The sequence below is a fragment of the Takifugu rubripes genome, chromosome 13 (assembly GCF_901000725.2).
Source record: "Takifugu rubripes chromosome 13, fTakRub1.2, whole genome shotgun sequence".
Classification (NCBI taxonomy): Eukaryota; Metazoa; Chordata; class Actinopteri; order Tetraodontiformes; family Tetraodontidae; genus Takifugu; species Takifugu rubripes.
This window is the reverse complement of record NC_042297.1, coordinates 12,779,218-12,798,797: the sequence shown is the minus strand read 5'-3', so window position 1 is coordinate 12,798,797 and position 19,580 is coordinate 12,779,218. Positions and strand designations below refer to the sequence as shown.

Sequence of the window (19,580 nt, the reverse complement as noted above, 5' to 3'; positions counted from 1 at the left end):
AGTTCAGACTTGGATTTGCTGCAGCTTTGGCATGTGCTGTCCCCTGTGTGCGGGACAATCAACGACAAACGTGTGTGTGTGTGTGTGTCTCTGTGTCTGTGTGTTTGTGTGTACTGCGGTTAAAGTTGCAGCAGCAGTGGGAATAAACCAGCCTGCAGGGCTCTTTGAAGCTTCTGTGAGTTTCCACTTTCAGAAAAAGAATCTGGCAGAGGCAAATTTAATCCTACTCCTACAGGGCAAGAGGGGGTCCAACCAATCAGAGAGACTGAAAGACAGATGAACTGAGCGAGGGAGGAAAGTGAGAATGTTTCATATCGAGGATTCTCTTCCCTCAAATACAGAACGTAATGAAAATCAAGCTTCCCACATGTTTAAAATGTATAAGGTTAAGGAATTCCTGCTGTCTAATTCTTTCGTTTGTGACCAGAATGAACAAAATAGTAATTTTTTTCTTGCATAAGGACAAAAAAGCAAAGAAATGTGTTAACATATGATTCTTTCATAGTCTGGACTTACCATCTCAAGACCTGAACTGTTTAAATATAAGTGCATAAATGCATCATATGAACACACAGGATCTTGGGAGGTTAAGCTTCATTCACATGACAGGTCTGTAGTGACCTACACACATCTGATCCTAAATTCTGACACACTGGGATCATCACCATCATCTATGTGGGGCTTTGTGACTGTCCCCTGAGGGTAAACACACACTTATGAACTGTATATGGGATACACGGCGACAGCACACTCAATTCACAAGACTGAGGTAAATTATGATATTTACACCTGTGGTGGAGGCAGTTGTTGTTGGCCTGTGTTTTTTCATGACAGCCTATCAGGGTACTCTCATTGCACTGAGATACTTGTGACATCATATATGAAGCTAGTGTACAATACTGAGCAACACCTTCATCTCAGATGCATCTCAGAAATTTTTACGAAGCCACCAGAATCAAGTACAAGTCCAATGCAGATGGCATATGATTCTGCATGTGAAAACTGGCCTCTTGACATTCCTTGGATAAGGGAAACTCGCAAGCCTGCCTTATATAGCTGTCATTCCCAGAACTGTAGATTATTCCACAGCTCAGAGCAAAGCTTGCCTGTAGGCATCACATACACAGGATAACACTGATGTGATACACCTACACATGATGTGCACAGGAAACGGCAGTTAAGTAGGCAGAAATGAGTGGTTGAACACCTGTTCATAGTGGCAGTGATATTATATCCTCTTCACTTCAGGCTAATTTGGAAAACTTGTCTCTAGAAGACCAAACATGCTGTTCGGAGACAGTAGACAGAGTAACATGTTATTGGGTGGCACGTTCACAAACCGGAGTTAAGATGGTTTTGGACTCACCCTCGGTTGGCAGCCGAGGACAATTTCTAGACATTTATTTCCTCCAATCTGTCAGCCAAGGAGGTAGGAAAAGAGGAACTAGATGGTAGGAATAATAGAACATGAAGCTCTGGGGATCAAGATCAGAAAATCTAACTGCGTCGCATTTTCTTCTGAAGACTGGAGCACCGAGGCTGCTTTGTCTGGTGATATTTTTGGATTTGGTGTTTTCTTCTAAAGGTAGTGATCAGAAAAGCAAAATAACCTCAAAATAACCTTATACCATCCGTACCACAGGTTGACAGAGAGCAGATTAACATGTGAGATCTTCAGATCTGAAGGATAGACTGACACCACTGGACCAAAAAACAAGCCTTTGTTGTTTTTCATCTTCCTCTGAAAGGTCACACAATCACCTCTGAGACATTTTACATACCACAAACATAGCGTCTTACTCACGTTTCACCAATTTCGGCAACAACACACACTTTGAAGTCACACGTGTGTAAGGAAAATGGCATTTGGTCAAAGGTGTGTGGAAAATCTCTCTCCCCATATACTCAAAGGATCTCTGGAGAATCTAGAAATTATCCACAAACTGCTAAAAATTATCATTTGAAACTCATATTTTCAGTGATTAGGGTGACAAACAACATAGATCCCTACAACAGAGTGGCCGGTTCTAGTCATTACATGTCATCCGTCGAGGCCCCTAATACCGTTCCGAACCTGAGCAAGTACGCCAAGTACGTTGCAAGTGCGTGGATGTGTACTTGCTCCGTTCATCTTATCACGAACGCATCAGATGTGACATGTGGAGTTAGAACTAACAGCACCTCCTAATCCGAGGCCATGGTTCTCGACCGGAAAAAGGTGGAGTGCCTTCTCCGGGTAAAGGAGGAGATCCTGCCCCAAGTGGAGGAGTTTAAGTACCTCGGGGTCTTGTTCACGAGTGAGGGAAGAATGGAGCGGGAGATCGACAGGCGGATCGGTGCGGCGTCTGCAGTAATGCGGACTCTGCACCGGTCCGTTGTGGTGAAGAGAGAGCTGAGCCGAAAGGCGAAGCTCTCGATTTACCGGTCGATCTTCGTTCCTACCCTCACCTATGGTCATGAGCTTTGGGTAATGACCGAAAGAACAAGATCACGGGTACAAGCGGCTGAAATGAGCTTCCTCCGTAGGGTGGCTGGGCTCTCCCTTAGAGATAGGGTGAGAAGCTCTGCCATCCGGGAGGAGCTCGGAGTTGAGCCGCTGCTCCTCCGCGTTGAGAGGAGCCAGATGGGGTGGCTTGGGCATCTAGTCAGGATGCCCCCTGGACGCCTCCCTGGTGAGGTGTTCAGGGCATGTCCCTCCGGTAGGAGACCCCCGGGGAGACCCAGGACACGTTGGAGAGACTATGTCTCTCGACTGGCCTGGGAACGCCTGGGGATCCCCCCGGATGAGCTGGAGGAGGTAGCTGGAGAGAGGGAAGTCTGGGCTTCTCTCCTTAGGCTGCTGCCCCCACGACCTGACCCCGGATAAGCGGTAGAGAATGGATGGATGGATGGATGGAGTTAGAACTACTAGATATCCCACAATGCATTTCACCTCAGCTAGCAACAACAGCTGCATAGGTATAAGTAAGGACTTCACAAGTTCCCTACATACTTAATATTAAGAACTGACTAATATTTAATTCCATTTATCTCAAGAGAGATTTGACTGCAGTGTGAGGGAGAATAAATCCGACTAGTTATGTTACATGTCACAACACTGGATATCTCTGTTCACACCCATGTCACATGGCCTCGATAAATTCTCGAAATACCATTACAAGAACTAATTTGAATCTTTTCACCAGAATCAGGGGACGTTGACAGAAATGATTGCATTGGTTTCCAATTATAATTAATTACAGGTGTTCCACTTTGGCTCCTTGTTCCAAAGCTGCTGTCAGAAAAGTAATTACAGTATATTCAATATTTGAAGACATAATTTTAATATTTCTTGGCTCCTGCAGCTGCATACTCCACAGGACAAGCGCAGCATTGTGGTCGATGTGAGACGTGAGATATTGCTTTTTAATGTAGCGGCAGCCCTGGTTTAGGATGTGACTGGAAGGCCGTGTTAAGCTGACATTGTGGTTACAGTAATGGCATGTTTTAAACAATGATGGCGCCAGACCGCTCGCTAGACCCCTACCACACTTATAATTCAAGAAATAAAATGTTCACTCAGAGGCGTTTAGTTCCCAGCACAGCTCAGATGCATGCCACAGTAAGCATTTGTGAAATTTAACATAATAATAGACCCGAGAGTGTGTGATTACTTTAAATATTCCTTGGTGGGGAAGGGGGGTTCTCACAGCTCCACGAAGCCAACAGAGCCGATCCTCTTCCGCGCTGACGTGAGCCTGTACTCTTTGTTTTCTTCTTCAGTGTTGTGAGCCACTCATGTCCCCTGCAGTTTACCGTGGCGTCAAAAATCATACTGCCTTTTGTCCAGGATTGACTTCTCCTTTGTTGACTTGTGTACATGTGTGTGTGTGAGAGAGAGTGTGATATGGGTGTGTTGGCATGCTTGTAAGCCATCCCTCTGACTCCTCATTTGTTAAAAAAAAAACGTCCGTGAACTTGTTTTGTCCACGGCCGATCCAGAAAGACAATTATCACAGGGGCCTTTTCTGTCTCGCCTCTTTAGGCCAAGAGATGAAGCATGAAATGAATTCTGTGGCCAGCGGCTGGACGAGCCGGGTCGGGCTGGTGCCAGGACACTGATTTGCTTATGTTGTTAAGTTGTTTCTCTGGGATCTTCAATGTAATACAGATTTTCTTTTATTCAGTGTCTGGCCCCAGACATTTTTGCTCGGTACTTTTCATATGCACTACAGTTTAGAAGATAATGTTGGCGATTTAATCATTTAAAATACTTTTCCAAGTTCATAAGGTCCATTTTTACATAACAGGTGCCGCTCATCAGTCAGCAGGTCCACTCACACACCTTAACACCAAACTGTATAAGGCCGCTCCTCCCTCTAACGCAGGTGTAAGGAGTGTAAACAGGCCAGGAGGCTCACATAAAAGGACTTGTGCAGGGTTTTGAGGCTGCTTTAGGATTGTTCGGTAGCCTATTGACACAGCTGCAGGCCCCACCTCTGCACATATCGCCCAAAGAAAAGCAGCTTGCATGGAAGCCTGCATATAGAGCAACCTGTTATTTTGAAAGTTCTAAAAAAAACTCAGTTGTGAAGATGTGAATTGAGTAGGCTGAAGATGAAAAGCCTGACAAGCCTAGAAAAGCCGCCAGGGATCCAGAGGTTTTGTACACGCATTTATACCTTTACATAATGTCTGCACGTTTTTGATTGTTGCTGGGGTCTCTGAGCGTTCTTTCACTCTCCAACTGTGGCAGGAAAAGTTGCTTTGGAGAAAAAAAGGGAGGGGGGGGGGGCTCACAATTATACTCCATTCACAGCAGCACAAAAAGAAAATAGAGAGCAGTGAAACAGCCAGTAGAAAAGATTTGTCTCTCAGCTGAACTCCTGTTTGCCAGAGCACACGACCAGCTTTGTATTTGTGATGGAACATGTGGATGAAAGAAACTGTCACATAATTACAGCCTGTTATGTATGTGACCTGCCATTTTGTTCAAATCTGAAAGCGACAATTGCATGAGAACAGAAATTTCATAGAGAAGGTTTAAAGTACACATCACTTGCTGTGTAATTTGAAGCATACACACACACACACACACACACACACACACACATAGATTGATGATTAAAGGCTGTAAAGGTTTGGGCTTCCTGAATCCAAAATGACAATAGAAAGCTGGGGTGAAATGGTTGTTTTCAAAATGGTCTTTTTCTCTTTCTTTTCATTTTCATCCACATTGTTTGAATGCTTTCCTCACTGAAACACAATAGTGTGTGTCTCCGTGAAGATGGCATTGGTCGATTTTCCCTACAAAGAAATAATGGCATGACAGACTGTAATTTCTCGGTTTCTTGAGCCCTCGAGTCTCCATTTGCAGATGTTTACCTGCTCTTTAAGGCCTAAAGGATTTTCTCATAGAGAACAGTCATAATGTCCTGATGCAGGTTGGTTGTGCTCACTACCCTTACACATCTTGCCATGTTGGACTGATGTGTTTACCATGCACCCTTCTGTAATTGAAGAGTGGCTAGAGCCGTTCAGTGGGCAGAGCCTCCGCTGTGAACGCAGAAACACTCTCACTAATGGTCCCACCATAAACATTGGAGCTTTATAGCATGGCTGGCTTGCAATGCTGGATATTTGGTCCCATTCCTTGTGGCTGAAAATGTGACGCATGCAGTCAGAGCCGGGTTCAACTGCAGCCGTCCACACGCTGTTCCCGCCTGCAGCGATCAAACAAGCTGCTTTACATTACCTTGTTGTAATATCACACACTTTGACTCAGTTCTTTATTCTTTTACTACTTACTTAAATGCTCTCATGGCAGCAGTTGACCGTATGCCCTATAATTATTAAATAAACTCGGGCTTCTACTCTGGAGCGTACATGTTCTCCACATACTGTAGCTGCCTCTCACAGTTGACTTTTTCTTTTGTTTTCAGCTTTTTTAATCTTTAGGTTCACTTTAATCTGTGACCTTCTGGACACAGGTTCTCGTCCCTGCCGCTCCACTGGAGACCTGTCAAAGGTCGACTCCTGCGGTGTAGCAATAATATGCAAAATAGAACAATTAGTGCCACATATGTCACTTTCACTGCTCTAAACTGCTTCTATTCAACTTCATTAATTTATTTTCAGATGATATGATATTATATATAGGAAATATATATTTATATGGATGTTTAAGCATACATTATTAATTTATATGGCTATTGGATAGTGTTACAAATATATACATGTAGAAATCATAATGACTAAAAATTGTTAAAGTAAAGTTTTAAAATTGTGGACTTTATTCTTCTTGTACATTTTTTTTCTCCTGTATTTTCTTTTCCTGGTTTTCAGGGGGAAAAATGCTCTCAGAGATAATTTTACACATGAAAACACATCAAAGTTATTAGTTTGAGACAATCAAAAGCCTTTTCTTGCCCCATCACAAGCATCCAGACGCTGCAGCTTCACCATGACTCCTGCTTTCTCCCTCTGGGTTTGGAGGATGACGATCAGGGCGTCTGTAGTAACAGCGGTGCCTCTGGCTCTCTGAGTCATTCACAACCTTTCTAATGGGCTTTCAAGGCCTGATGCCGACAGACCAGGTGCACGAGGCCATGCAGGTTTACTGGTGTGTACTTTGTGCGGGAGAAGAATGTGCTGTCACTTACTTATGTATTTATTATCCATTGAAAGTTTAAGCAAGCACGAATGTGTGCGGTGGGGCTCGTGTAGGTGTTGATGGCGTTTTTTCAAGTCTAAATAACTATCATGAGGTTTGTTTGGTCACGTTGAAAGATCTCAACGGACCCGATGCCCGTAAAATATAATTAATGTTGTAATGTTTGTACAAAACTTTCAAAACAAAGCAGGGCCCCGGTGAGAGAGATGGAATGTTTTAACAGGTGAAAGTGATGCTTTGTTCAGAGGATTTACCGTCATCCAGCTTTATTCTGCTTTATGTTTGTCACTGCAGCAAACAATGGAGAAGTCAGAAATCAGAGCTGGCTTCTGTTACCTTTCCATTTGAAATATGTCATCTATATACAGCATCTGTCTCTGAATTATTGTCACTCTTGATAAAAATGTTTCTCTTTTCTTTGTAATAGTTTGCCTGCTGCGTCTTGCCTCAGAGTATTTTCTGGAGTTCGTAAGATACGACACTAGCAGCACAGATCTAAAACAAATTCCTTCTTATAAGATTAACAGAAATCTGAAGTCATCATCAGTTGGACATACATGATTGATTGCATTATGAAGATGCAGAGCGAAAACGCAACTGCCACAAAGCATTTAATACATTTTTACAGGTGTTCGCAGCCTTTGATTTCATGTTGGCGCAGAGAGTGTGTTCCCCTCTCTGGTGGATGTTGTTTTCTACGTGACCTTTTGCTCTGCTTTTGTTTGGAATCACTGAAAATAGATCATCTTTAGATTCTTGTCTTTAATTCATTTGTAGATTTGTGAAATTCTGTACAGTTCTAAATGATTATTATTATATTCTGCTGTTGACAACATATTTTTTATCCTCTAGGGACTGCTACAAGCTGAGATTCTCTGACCCTGTGGCCTCCGTTTGTTTTTTTTCCTGATGATAATCTCGGGCAGGTAGCTAAATCCTGTTTAATCGGCGCTTGTTTGCTGAAACCTGGGGCCTGTTGTGACTGGCAATGAGGCAGACAGGCCTGGGAATTAAATGTGTTGTCAAACCAAGCTCTGTGTCATTGCTAAAGAAGTCGAAAAGCTGCCTGTAGCTGCAGAGCTTCTACATTAATTATCATGTGTGATTCACTACACATTATGTGATCCTTTGACAAATATACAGTAGGTTTAGTGAAAGGTCCAAGAACTAAGGATTCTCAACTAAATTACGTAATTAAGGTGAATTATTAATATAAAACATTTAAAACTAATATTTATTGGTTTAGCTGGAACAATCTTTCACATTTGCTGTAAATGAATGATTAACTGATGTCTGCTTTCCTTTGTAATCCAAATGTGTCTGCTGTGTCTTTGCTATTGTGTACTTTCTGGAGGTTACAATATTATGTGAGCGAAAGCTGAAATAAATCCTTCAGATTTATCAGATTAACAGTCATTTTAGATGAAAGTGCATGGGCAATTGATAACGTGAAGAATAATACACATAACATTTAAGAGAATCAGAAAGGAATTCATACTTTTTGTCCCAGGTATTTTCAGCCTTTGATTGCATGCTAGAACAGGGTTTGTGTTCCCTATGGCTTGGTATGCGTGGTTTTCTATATGACCCTTTGTCTGCATTTAGGATCACTAAAAATACATGTTTTTAAATTCCAAATATAGTGGACCCTAAGGATATGTCAGACCAACAGTGAGAAGTTAGCTCCCTGTGATCTAAAGTAAAACTTGATTTTCTTTTAAGGTCTAATCCAGGCTAAATCCCCTGGTATAGTCTGGTAAAATGGAATGGCTTTTATTCTGGTATCTATTTCATGCCAACATGAGACTCGTGTTTCAACTTAATACAACACCTATCACCCTGTTCCTTTAAAGTGTGCATTCACTTGTAATTATTGCACATGTAACAGTGTGTGTGAATGTGAAAGGAAGATTGATGTTCAGGAAATCATCGGATCCTGTGTTAATCTAAGAAGAATGTTCACATATGCGAGCAGTGGACAGCAAAGGAGAATTCATCCATGCACACAGGGACGTACTTACACATGTACCGCACGTAAAAGCCAAAAATAAACTTCTAACACCTGCTTGATCTTCTATCTGCGCCCTCCTCATCTCCCAGCGCGCTCCTTTATTTATCACCGGAAGCGAGCATGATAAGCCCACAGCTGTTCTCACAGCACTGACTAGCACAAGCACACATGCACAGCTATTCTGACAGCCATATGTTTGGCTGACCAAAAGGTGTGAGATACCGGTGATGCCACTGAAAGCGACAGGGCAGACACGGGGCAGAGGCAGAGAAGCACCAGTGTGACTTTTAGACTGTTTAAACTTTAATCAGATTATCGAAAGAACGTGTTGTGGACCGTGCAAAGTTATGAATGTGGGAAACAGTGAGAAAGAGGCTGAGAGGCGCAGAGACTCAGACAGCAGCCTATCCCTCTGTGGACACATTAATCACAGGTTATAATTAAATGTCTCCTTCTCTTCAGCCTGACATGAGATGGGAGCTGAAAGGGGCCACAGCTGTTACCGGCTCACACGACAGCCAGGCCAGGAGCCCGGAGTTCAACATGTCCAGAACTGGATCATGGATCAGCTCCCCACAAACCAACAGGAATGCCACACTCATCTTGCCTTTATCCTAATTCTCAGCATTCTCTCAAAGCCTCAAATCAGAGCCTAGGCTCTGATTTGCAGATGTATTAGTCTGCCACACTAAAAAGTTTCAGTGGAGCTCATGCCTGGCTTAAAGGAAGAGTTTGTCCCAAAATTGTAATGGCATAAAGTTAAAGTTAGATGGCCCACAAAGATTAAGATTAATCAAAAGCTCTGGACCACAGATCACCTTCTAGAGTTTATGGGAATTTCAGTATGTTCTGACATCAGGAATGGCCACAAGGTGGCGTTTTTTGACGCACCAATAAGGGAACCGAATAGTAGCAGTAGTAGTAGTAATAATAATAATAATAATAATAATAATAATAATAATAATAATAATAATAATAATAATAGCATTAACTTATAGTGAGAAACATCAGAAAAAATATTTTTTTATCCTCAATGATGGCCTGTGAGCCATCCCAACCTGCTAAAGAGGTTTTCCATCTGACTGGTGCCTTCAAAAAATATTTTTTTATCCTCAATGATGGCCTGTGAGCCATCCCAACCTGCTTGATTTTTGATGGGATAAGCTAGAGCACTCACACACCACCACATAGTTGTAGCCCAGGATTGATCCTACAATGTTCATGCTGTGAGACAGTAACGCTAACCACTACTTCACTATTCAGAATTAACACATGTGATCAACAACAGCAAGGCTTTATCATCATAAATCCTTCACTCTTGGGGTACATCTGGCTTTCAGTCATGGAGAAATAGCTAACAGTAACTACACTCGTACTATACTGACAAAAATTACCATCTATTGTCAAACAGACTTAGATGATCCCCAATCGTTGTGGCATCAGTGGTCACATATAAAAGATAAATACCTGCTTTTCATTACTCTTATTCCACGACAACGGTTTGTTCATTATAATGCTGTGTGTGCGCTCATGAACGGGCACTGCACTTTTATTGGAATGAAATCTAATACTCTGATGGACACTCCACGGAAGGGTGGCAGGAAGGCGTGCACTGAATGATGATTTCCTGTTTAGAAGAGATGCGCGAGTTCGCATCTTAACTGAAGATGCTTGGTAATTAGAAAGTGCACCCTTACTCCTTGTTTTAAGAGCTAAGACATTCAGCCACTTTAGAAGGGCAGAAACAATTATCACAAAATTCTGTCCTAATATTTACTAGTCACAATGTTTCTTCATCAAATATAATTCTGATTCAGCCAGAATTGGAACACTTCCAGTGCTGAGTAATTATACTTGAGTTCTTCTAAGAAGATTTAGTGTTGTTTGACTTGACTGTAAACAAACTTCTTCTGAAATTAGTTATATGGCCACACAGTGTAAATATTGTAGTATTTGAACAGCATCTAAAAATGCTATGATAGCAACATTTTTAGCTTATTTCTATATCTATTTAATCTTTTTTGTTTTTGTAAAAATGTGGACTGTTCATGACTTTGTAACTTTACTTTGGGTTAATTACCACTAAGAACAGACAAGCTTTTTTCGTTTTTGTTACCCATGCACAGTCAGAAGTGGACATTACCATTTGGCAAAGCTATTTTATTGCCTAGGGCCACAAATTTATACAAATAAATAAAAGATAAGTGAAAATAAACTATTTAATTGCATAACTATCAAAGATCACTGGCTTTTTCCTCAATGCAGGCTGCAGGTACTGCCAGTGCAATTAATATTAAAGAAAAGCAGTAGTCAAGCCTTTTTTAATGTTATGTCCATTGTGCTAGACAGGTGATCTACTGTCCGTTGCATTTTGCAAACCTTATATTGGTTCTTATTAAAACAAAAAGAAAATATGCACATATCATGAAGATTTGTTGAAGATATTTTTTGTTATCGCCTTTTTCACCATTTTCCTTTGTATCATCAACAACGACAATGACATTGTCTTCTTATTCAATGGTGTATACATTAAATAGGAGTTCATGATTTTACAGTTGCATTTAACACCTCTGAACTTATTATTGAGGAGAATACATCTTAACCCAAACTGGTCCTGTTTACATTTTGGAGCATTCCGACCAGTGTTCTGCCAGTGCTGCCTTATGCATGTGTAGGACCGTTTGGCCCCCTAATCCGTCACTGGCCACACAATATATGAAGACAGACAGATATGGAGAAAGGGGACAGAGTTTGGAGAACAGAAATAATTTACACAAGCCTACTCCCAAGTTTTCTTTGATTAATAGATCAACCTGAAAAAATTAAAGAAATGACACAACGAAAGACTGAGATTTAGGACGGCTCCATTTCTTTGGAGGAGTGGGAAGTAAGCAAAGGGGTAACACAACACTTAATAAAAACAAAAATTTTGCAATGACTGTGTTTTTGAGCTACATAATTGTTGATTTATAAATTTTCAACAACTCTCGTGTGGTCAATTAATCTTCGCTGCTCTGTTTTACGCAGGTTTTGTTAAGATAACGGCTTAATCGCAATTTTCACCCCCGCGGATGGCGGTTGGTACGGTCCACAGCTCATTTTGGTAACCGGAGCGTCGCGAGCGAGAGCACAAGTTGTTGTACCCCGGAGCCGAGCTGAGCCCCGCAGAGTTAACTTTTTAATCCCGGTTTTGTCGTCTCATCACACACCAGAAGTGAAGGTGGAGGGGGCCGGGGAGAGTAAAAGGACTAACCGGTCAGTCATGGTACAGAGTTAGCGTGCAAGCCGGAGCGTCTTCTCGCAATTAAAGTGCGTTAATTTTAAACAGTAAGGAGAAGAACAGGGAAACGGGAAGCCCGGAGAAGCGACTGAAAAGCGGGGTACAAGATGCAGCTGACCGCGGTGCTATGGGTCTCCCTGATAACTTTACTGCCCAGCCTCAGTCCAGGTGAGAAAAAGACCGTTTATGAAAAGCAACCAGTGTGGGCTGTAAAGTTCATATGAGCGTGATCTGAGGGGCATGACTAGTTTTATTTATGTGTTATCTTTTTTTAATCATATTTCTGAAGTTGCCTGCTTATCTGTCCTGGTCAGGTTTGTTCGGGCATCTCGATCATGCAAAGCTTGCAGTCGAGTTTCTTTTATTAGAAAGTTGGACTAAGGTTGCTTGAATAGAAACTGTTTGACAACGCTCTTGTCTATGCATTGAAAAATGTATTCATTTAAAGTTCCAAAGTGTTGAGTTTTAATTGATTCGTTCACTCCATTCACGAGGTCTCGAATCTTGACTTTGCTTTACCTTTTGCAGGGAATATTTTAATTCGTTGACCCTTTCGGATACTTTAAGTTAGACTCACGTTATGCTGAATTTGATGATGCTTTATATTGTGTGCATACCTGGCCTGTGTGCATACCTCTTCAGACAGCACCGTGGATGGGCTGCAAATATAACAACACACGGGCCAGCAAGGCTGTTGTTTTATTGTAGCTAGTCTTAAATACCCAGACATGAAAGACGGAGACAAGCATATGTGACGAATTCTGTGGTCTTTCAAAGGTCGCACGCTAACAAAAAGTACCATGCAATGAATCACAACAGCAGCGTTGGTGAGATGTAAGACAAAAATGTTTCTGTTTACTGTGATTGCAGGTGAACTGTGTTGTTTATCTGCCATAGCCTACATCCTGTCCCCCAGTCCTCCCGACCCCAACAACACTGGTCTGAGTGGTCTCCCCCACCCCCTTCCTATGTTTTCTCTAACACCTTGTATTTACAACATGTTAGAACAGCCGCTGGAATGCAAGGACCCTTTAAAGGCTATTTCTAAACACAGATACACATGCTCGGTCATACACATGGGGGCTAAGACTTCTGAGATGATATGAAAAGATTTATCTTGAGGGATGGTGGAAGGAAATTTAAATTGGACCTCCAAAGGTTGTGGTAATTGTAAGAACGCCTAAATGTCATCAGGAGACTGTCACCTGGAGACCACGTCTAAAATGTCAGCCTGATAAAATTCGATATCCAATTGAGAACAAAAGCCCCCTTCGTTGATCCACATCCTGTTCCATCCTTTCAGATGTAGTCATCAGTGTTTCCGTGGCCTCATCTCTTTATCTCAGGCAGGGGGGCTGTGGATTTTTGATTATGAAGCTGGCCTGTCATAAAGCAGCTAAGGCAGTGGGCCTGCATCGCGCCTTTGAACGCTGCCTGTAAATCATAGCTGCTGCTCTTGACATTTTCAACTGATGCTGTTCCATTTGAAGGTTTGGGCCCTTTGTGATGATGCAGCTCTTAATGTTCTTCGTTTCATGTCAGTAAAAGAAAAACCTTTTAAAGTTGATGGAAATGCTTAATGTTTAATCATCACCTGATTCTGGTGTTCGATTTCACACTTGAATTTATGTTCAATTGCATTTAGAATTGTACATGTTCTAATGCCTCAGCCATCCGGTGGTTGGAAACTCTGAGATAAATATGCTTACAATATATGCTATAATATATGACAATTCTCTAAATTAAGTCTTGCACACAAAACAATCAATCGTTCTTATCCTGATGTGGATTATTAGACATTAATTTCCTAAACTTATATTGGAAGCGGTCCATTATGAAATTGTGGAAGGATAAAAACTCTTGAATGCTGTGTACAGTAAATGGCGTTGTAAAGGCTGCCCGGCAGACGCGACTGATGACCCAAGGCTACCATTTATCACTCTGCTTTTGTTTGCTTGTGTGCATGCATAAAGTGGAAATGTTTTCTCGGCCAAGTCTGCTGGCTTCAGTAATGGGGAGAGTTGGACTAATGGCATACTGTGGCGTATGTTATACGATTTAATGATGCCGTCTGGGACACGGTGGCCCCCCTCTCCCCACCCATGCGATAGCCACTACTAGACACTCTTCATTAACTAATCAACTATTGATTGGGCTTGGAGGTTAGCTTAGCGTCTCTGGTGCTCTTCCACTTTCGGGATCGCTGCTCATTACAGCAGACTGTGGCTCGCTTACAGTAAAGTGTACTGACAGATAAATCCATCATCCAGTGGGGACAGGATGCAATTTTCATCATGCATTATGCGCCATCTCCTGCAAGACTAAACTATGACGATGCTGCTGTATGAATCCGACAGCTGGGCAACTATCCAAAACAAGTGCTTATTGAAGGAGGATTGGTTGGCTTTAGTGCTGCAGCCAAACACAGAAAAGATTGAATATGATGATAGTTTTTTTTAAAAAGGGAAAGAAGTAGGCTGTGATTGACATCAGAAGAAATGAATGTTCACAATAGCATCAAGGAGCCCAAGGTTGTATTTTCATGCAGCTCGTGTCTAACTGTAGATCAAAAATATGGCTTTTACAGTACACCTCAAGGAATTTTTCCAGTGGATATTGATAAAAGATAATTAACTGCTCTTGGTAGTCAGTTATAAGTTAGGTTTTGTTCACATAAAAACATGGATGTACCGGTAGTCATATGACATGAAAGTAATAAAGGCTAAGATGTAGAAGGATGCATATTCATTACCACTTCAAACGAATATAAATTGTTAGGACTTGGATATAAATACATTTTTTGCAATTATGATGGATTTATTGGTGGATGTATTTGAGGTACATTCCTTTCTTGGAATTTGTGGAAAATTTTCACATTTTTTCTAATTGTGTGCTGATAATCTAAAATTGTCCTTGATTTAATTGTCAAATTTCAGCTGCATCAAATGCATCAATGGTTGGTCAGGTTGTGTTGTTGAAGCCGTTTGCCGTGGCAGAAATATGATTTCTCAAACATTTGGTAAAATCCATGTGAGGAGGGGAGTGAGTTTGGCCTGTTTTTCCACCACGCTGCCTTGCTTTGTGCTAGAGTTGCTGGCAGCTTGTGTGCCCTTCCCTGCCGCCTGTATCCCCTTCTCAGATTGATTAGTCCCCAGACATTTCCCCTCCTCTCCTAACCTAACACACAATCGACCATATTCTCACTTGCAGTTATCTCCAAGAACCTGAAGGTGTGATTGCTCATGTGTACCTACCAACAGCAAGCATAATTTAAAAAGTTAATTTTTAACTTTGTCCTGAAAAATGCCCCGGATATCGCCTTTGTTGTACTTTGACAAATTATGTTGGTATTAATGGTGGAATGTTGGTCTTGCTGAATGCTTTGCTCTATGGTAAGATTGGTTGATGAAGTTTTCCTCAACAGACAAAGGATGAATTTGGCTCTAAAAATGTATTTTTAACCTTGTCTTTTCTTCTTCAAGAGTTTCTTTTTAGGCTAATCAGCATTTTTCTCTCGGTAGCTAGGTGGACCGACAACTTTTACCAGTGTTGCTATTATTTATTAGTTTTTCTGACCTCTGATTTCGCGCATCTACTAGTTTGCAAGAGTTTGCGTGTGGTCGAGTTTGACACGAACGGGACGTGTACGGATTTGATGTCAGTCATGCGCTGCCTCCAGGCAAGGGAACGTAGCTGTCGTCATGCTTGGATCCTCTTATCGACCCTCACCTGTTTTCATGCCTCTTGTCTTCATAGCTGTCCTTGTGTACATCAGTTTGAGGCTATAGCCGCTGCCTGGATGTGTGGTGTGCCCTCCTCTGGTCTAGCTGGTTAGGTTGGTGTCTGTAAAGATTTTGTTTTCACCGTGGGGAATGCCAAGTGGGCTACCTGATAGCCCCACTGTGCATTGTGCCTCTCTGCAGAGGGGTTCGAATTGCACCTCCAAGGTAGCAGTAGAGTGAACCTATGATTACTTTGATACAACACCCCCCACCCCGTGACATTCCTATATGGAGAAATGTCAGACCTCAAACACCCTCCCCCCCACAGCTCCTCTCCTCAGGTTCCTTCAACTTGCCAATAAATCACCTGGATTTTTTCCTACAAGGCCAGCCTCCTCCGTAAGACACCCCCGGGTGGGCTTTCGTCTTTGGGGTCGTGTCTGATTTCAGAACATGATGCCATGGCCCGGGGGTCCATTTCAATTATGTTGACAAGGCTAGTATATGTCAAAGATATCTGCTTTGAGAACACATCAGTAAAGAAACAAAGAAGTCAGACAATAGTAGTCGCCACTGGCAGTTTTATTGTTTCTTGATTCGTATTCAGTTCAATTACTTTTTAATGATTTATCATCATTCCTTATTTATTTTTCCCCATTATAATTGTTTGCAATTACTATTTTGTTCAAATTGACCATATAGAGTTATGAATTACAGAGGGAAAAAAAAGTGTTTATAAGGCTTTTCCATGACTTTTGGGATAGTTTAGCTATATACCAAGGGTCATATAACACCAGAGTTGTGCCCACAGGATAGATGCTTGCCCATTGACGTCACCAGGACAGCAAATGCACCATGATACGTTCACTGTTCTATTGTTACCATATCCACCAACATGGGGGTTTTGTATCATAGCCACTGGTGCCTTTCAGGGCATAAGGTAAGATTCAAAGCTCCTCGGGGGTTACATATTATTGCGGGCTGTAATGAACTCTGGTTCTGTGTCTCAGCGGGGGTCTGCTTTGGAGGACAGAAAGATAAGCAGAGCTGGAGACTCACAGTCTGAGCACAATCAGGAAGGGGGGTGCACAGAAGACATTTTGAAGGACACGTGCTCATACAGATCCATAGTAACTTAATTCAGAAGCTTCACATCTTTCTCGCTGTAAATAACTTAGGGCGGGGCTGTTTTAGGGTGTCTGCTAATGACATTCTGAAACAGCAGAAGCCTTCCTTATGAAAGGGTACTGATTTCCATGGATTTGGTATCCTCCCTGTGGATCCAGTCATGCATAAAAAATGAGCCACTTGTTTTTTGGACACTGGCTTGATAAGAAGACATGGTGGGATCCTTTTGTAGACAGAGAGAAAACATTTGTCTACGATTTCTCTCCTAGCTATGTGGAAACTAGGTATCAGTGCAGCCGTTATCCTTAGCGTGTCTAATTCATACTAAAGAGTGTGTCACACATGGAAACATATGGTTTATAAATGACTTTTAACGCTGGGCCACAGTTGTTTGCCTGTCTCCTTTAGACGTCAAGGCATCCAGTAAATCTTGACATGGAATAACCACTTCAGAAACAATCATCATTCCTCCTTTGTTATGTGATGATAGTTTTACAGCTGCTGAACTTGATTAAAAACATGGTACAAGCTGACATACAGTGCCACAAACATCTCTAACTATACTCTCAGCTGGGAACAAAATGTATGTTAATCTCTAGCTGAAAATAGTCCCCAACAAGTGTCCAATACTTGTGTGTTTGAGTAATGCTTGTTAAATCCACACTACCCAGCTGCCTATAGGTTATAAATAACCACAGTGACGAAGACAGTCGGCCTTTCTCTCTGTTACTATGTTTGGGCCATAAACTGTGTGTGCATGTGTATAGGATTTCTACAATAGCCCCCCAGCAGCCTGTCCTTTCATACAATCGTAGCCTCAACCTTTTTCTTCTGATTGATCTCTGAATTGTGACATTATTTCAGCATCCATCCTTGGCACTCTCATACAAACTGGCACAGTTTCTTATGCTGTCATTTACTTCCTCTGTCTTCTTCAGTTAGAGAATCACTGCAACGGGGTGCATAAAAAGCCAGAAGCCTTTCAGACCCTGGCTGTTATCCCCAGCTCTTCAGTTATTGATGATCTGAAGGTCGGGGCTCAGTAGAGGCACCTACACGCTTTCATCCAGAAGTCTGGAGTTTGCATCCTGTCTGCGCACTTTTTGAGTCACATACATCTGTTTCGTGATTATTTTTAACCCGCTGTGATGGACCCTTTATACCTTTGTATAGGTAAGTAGTGTTTATAGTTTGTAATAGGCATTAAGCATTTTTGACAGTTTTGCTTCTGTCTTCTGAAATGGGCATGATTTGCTTTAACCTGACATTATCGCTTCCTTTGTAAGCATTTGAAATTGCCTATGTCCTCTGTCCTTTGCCACCCTTGCCTCCCTCTGTACATCAGTGGGGTCCTGCAGCTGTCTCTCAGATCACTTCAAGAAGGATGCATGAATGAGGGCTCCCCACCTCCCTCAGTGTGTGTGCGGCAGACATACATGCAACGGCATGTTCTGATTGTTTCAAAATGCACGCAAATTCTCACATCATCCATCTCCAGCTGCAGATTAGATTGTGATATGATATGACTGAGGCCCTCCACACACTTGGATTAACACACTTTGATGTGTACGTACAGGAAGCCATATAGCAAATCCAGTAGATTTGTATGGAATATATTCATGGTTTTAAAAAGAGGTCATAGCTCAGAAGCTTCTCCTCCATTTTGCGACGATCGGCATCCTTTTTAAAAAAATACCAATCCGTTTAATGCCACCGACATGCTCTGTAATGGGCAATAGCTCCATTCTGATTTTATGGCTGGTTGCTGCTGACACACCAACTGACACTGATATGTCACTCAACTCAGTACAAACAGCTGAAGGAACTTTAGGAACTCCTTCATCACCGTGCGTACTGTACGAGTATATGCCGTGGCAGTGTCACATTTCCCAACCACACCTCATTGAATGTCCACAACAGCAGTATACCACCTGTTATGTATATGACATCCTTATAACTGTAAGAGACAGGCAGCCACACCTATGGATTTTACAAACACATTATATAAATCCTCAACAACTGTCTGTTTAGAATTGGTTGAAAGGCATTAAACAGACCCGTAAGAACACAGAAACTGGCAAAAATGCACATTATAAAGACGAAAGAAATAAGAACTGCCACAAGAAAAGAGGCAGATGTATATGTTGTATAATAATAGTATTGAGAATAAAAACCCTTTAAACGCAGATTTACTGATGCCTTCTTTAAAAACAGATGGCACGTGTTCTCACCATTAGTCTCACTCATGTCTGTGAAATCATTTAGAATGCGATGATCATCATGAAGTATAATCAGGAACCGATGCATAAAAGTGAATGATGCACAACATAACTCACTCTGCCAGTACTCCCATGTTCATAATTACAGCACAGACTGGCATTTAAATCAATTTGGAACATACCATATGATATGTATCTAACCCTTCTGCTGCCAGCATTTATATTCGCCTTCTTCCAATTATGCCCATGTACATTCGTACAGTTCTCGCACACGCTGACGACATTTCCTTTGGGTTTGGATGATGTCAGAGTGCCGTCGCCCTTCTAGAGTGACATCCCTCACTTTTGTATGCTGTGATGGACAGTGATGTCACCTGAAATTGTCTGAGCGGAAACTCGAATCTCCACAAGCAGACAATCAAAATATGCAGCGCTTGACCCAGGAGTGCCCGTTTGCCTTGGAGCAGAGAAAACTCTCCCACAGCAATTTCTCTTTGTGTGCCCTCATGCTTACTCTTCTTTCCTCTCACTCTTTCATCTTTATTGCTTTCTTTCAACGGACCCTTAA

General features: G+C 41.9%; 1 protein-coding gene across 3 annotated transcripts in view; it reads left to right on the top strand.

Moving 5' to 3' along the window:
* Positions 1-11,788: 11,788 nt before the first annotated feature.
* Positions 11,789-19,580, top strand: part of lrp4 (low density lipoprotein receptor-related protein 4) — a 68,612-nt gene continuing 60,820 nt past the window's right edge. For 2 of the 3 annotated variants that reach the window (XM_011609881.2, XM_029846756.1), the window contains exon 1: positions 11,795-12,111. In XM_011609881.2, coding sequence (XP_011608183.2) covers positions 12,051-12,111 — 61 coding nt within the window. In that variant the 5' untranslated portion in view covers positions 11,795-12,050. Of the gene's footprint in view, positions 12,112-19,580 lie in introns of all 3 variants that reach the window. The other variant, XM_011609880.2, reaches the window with a different exon arrangement.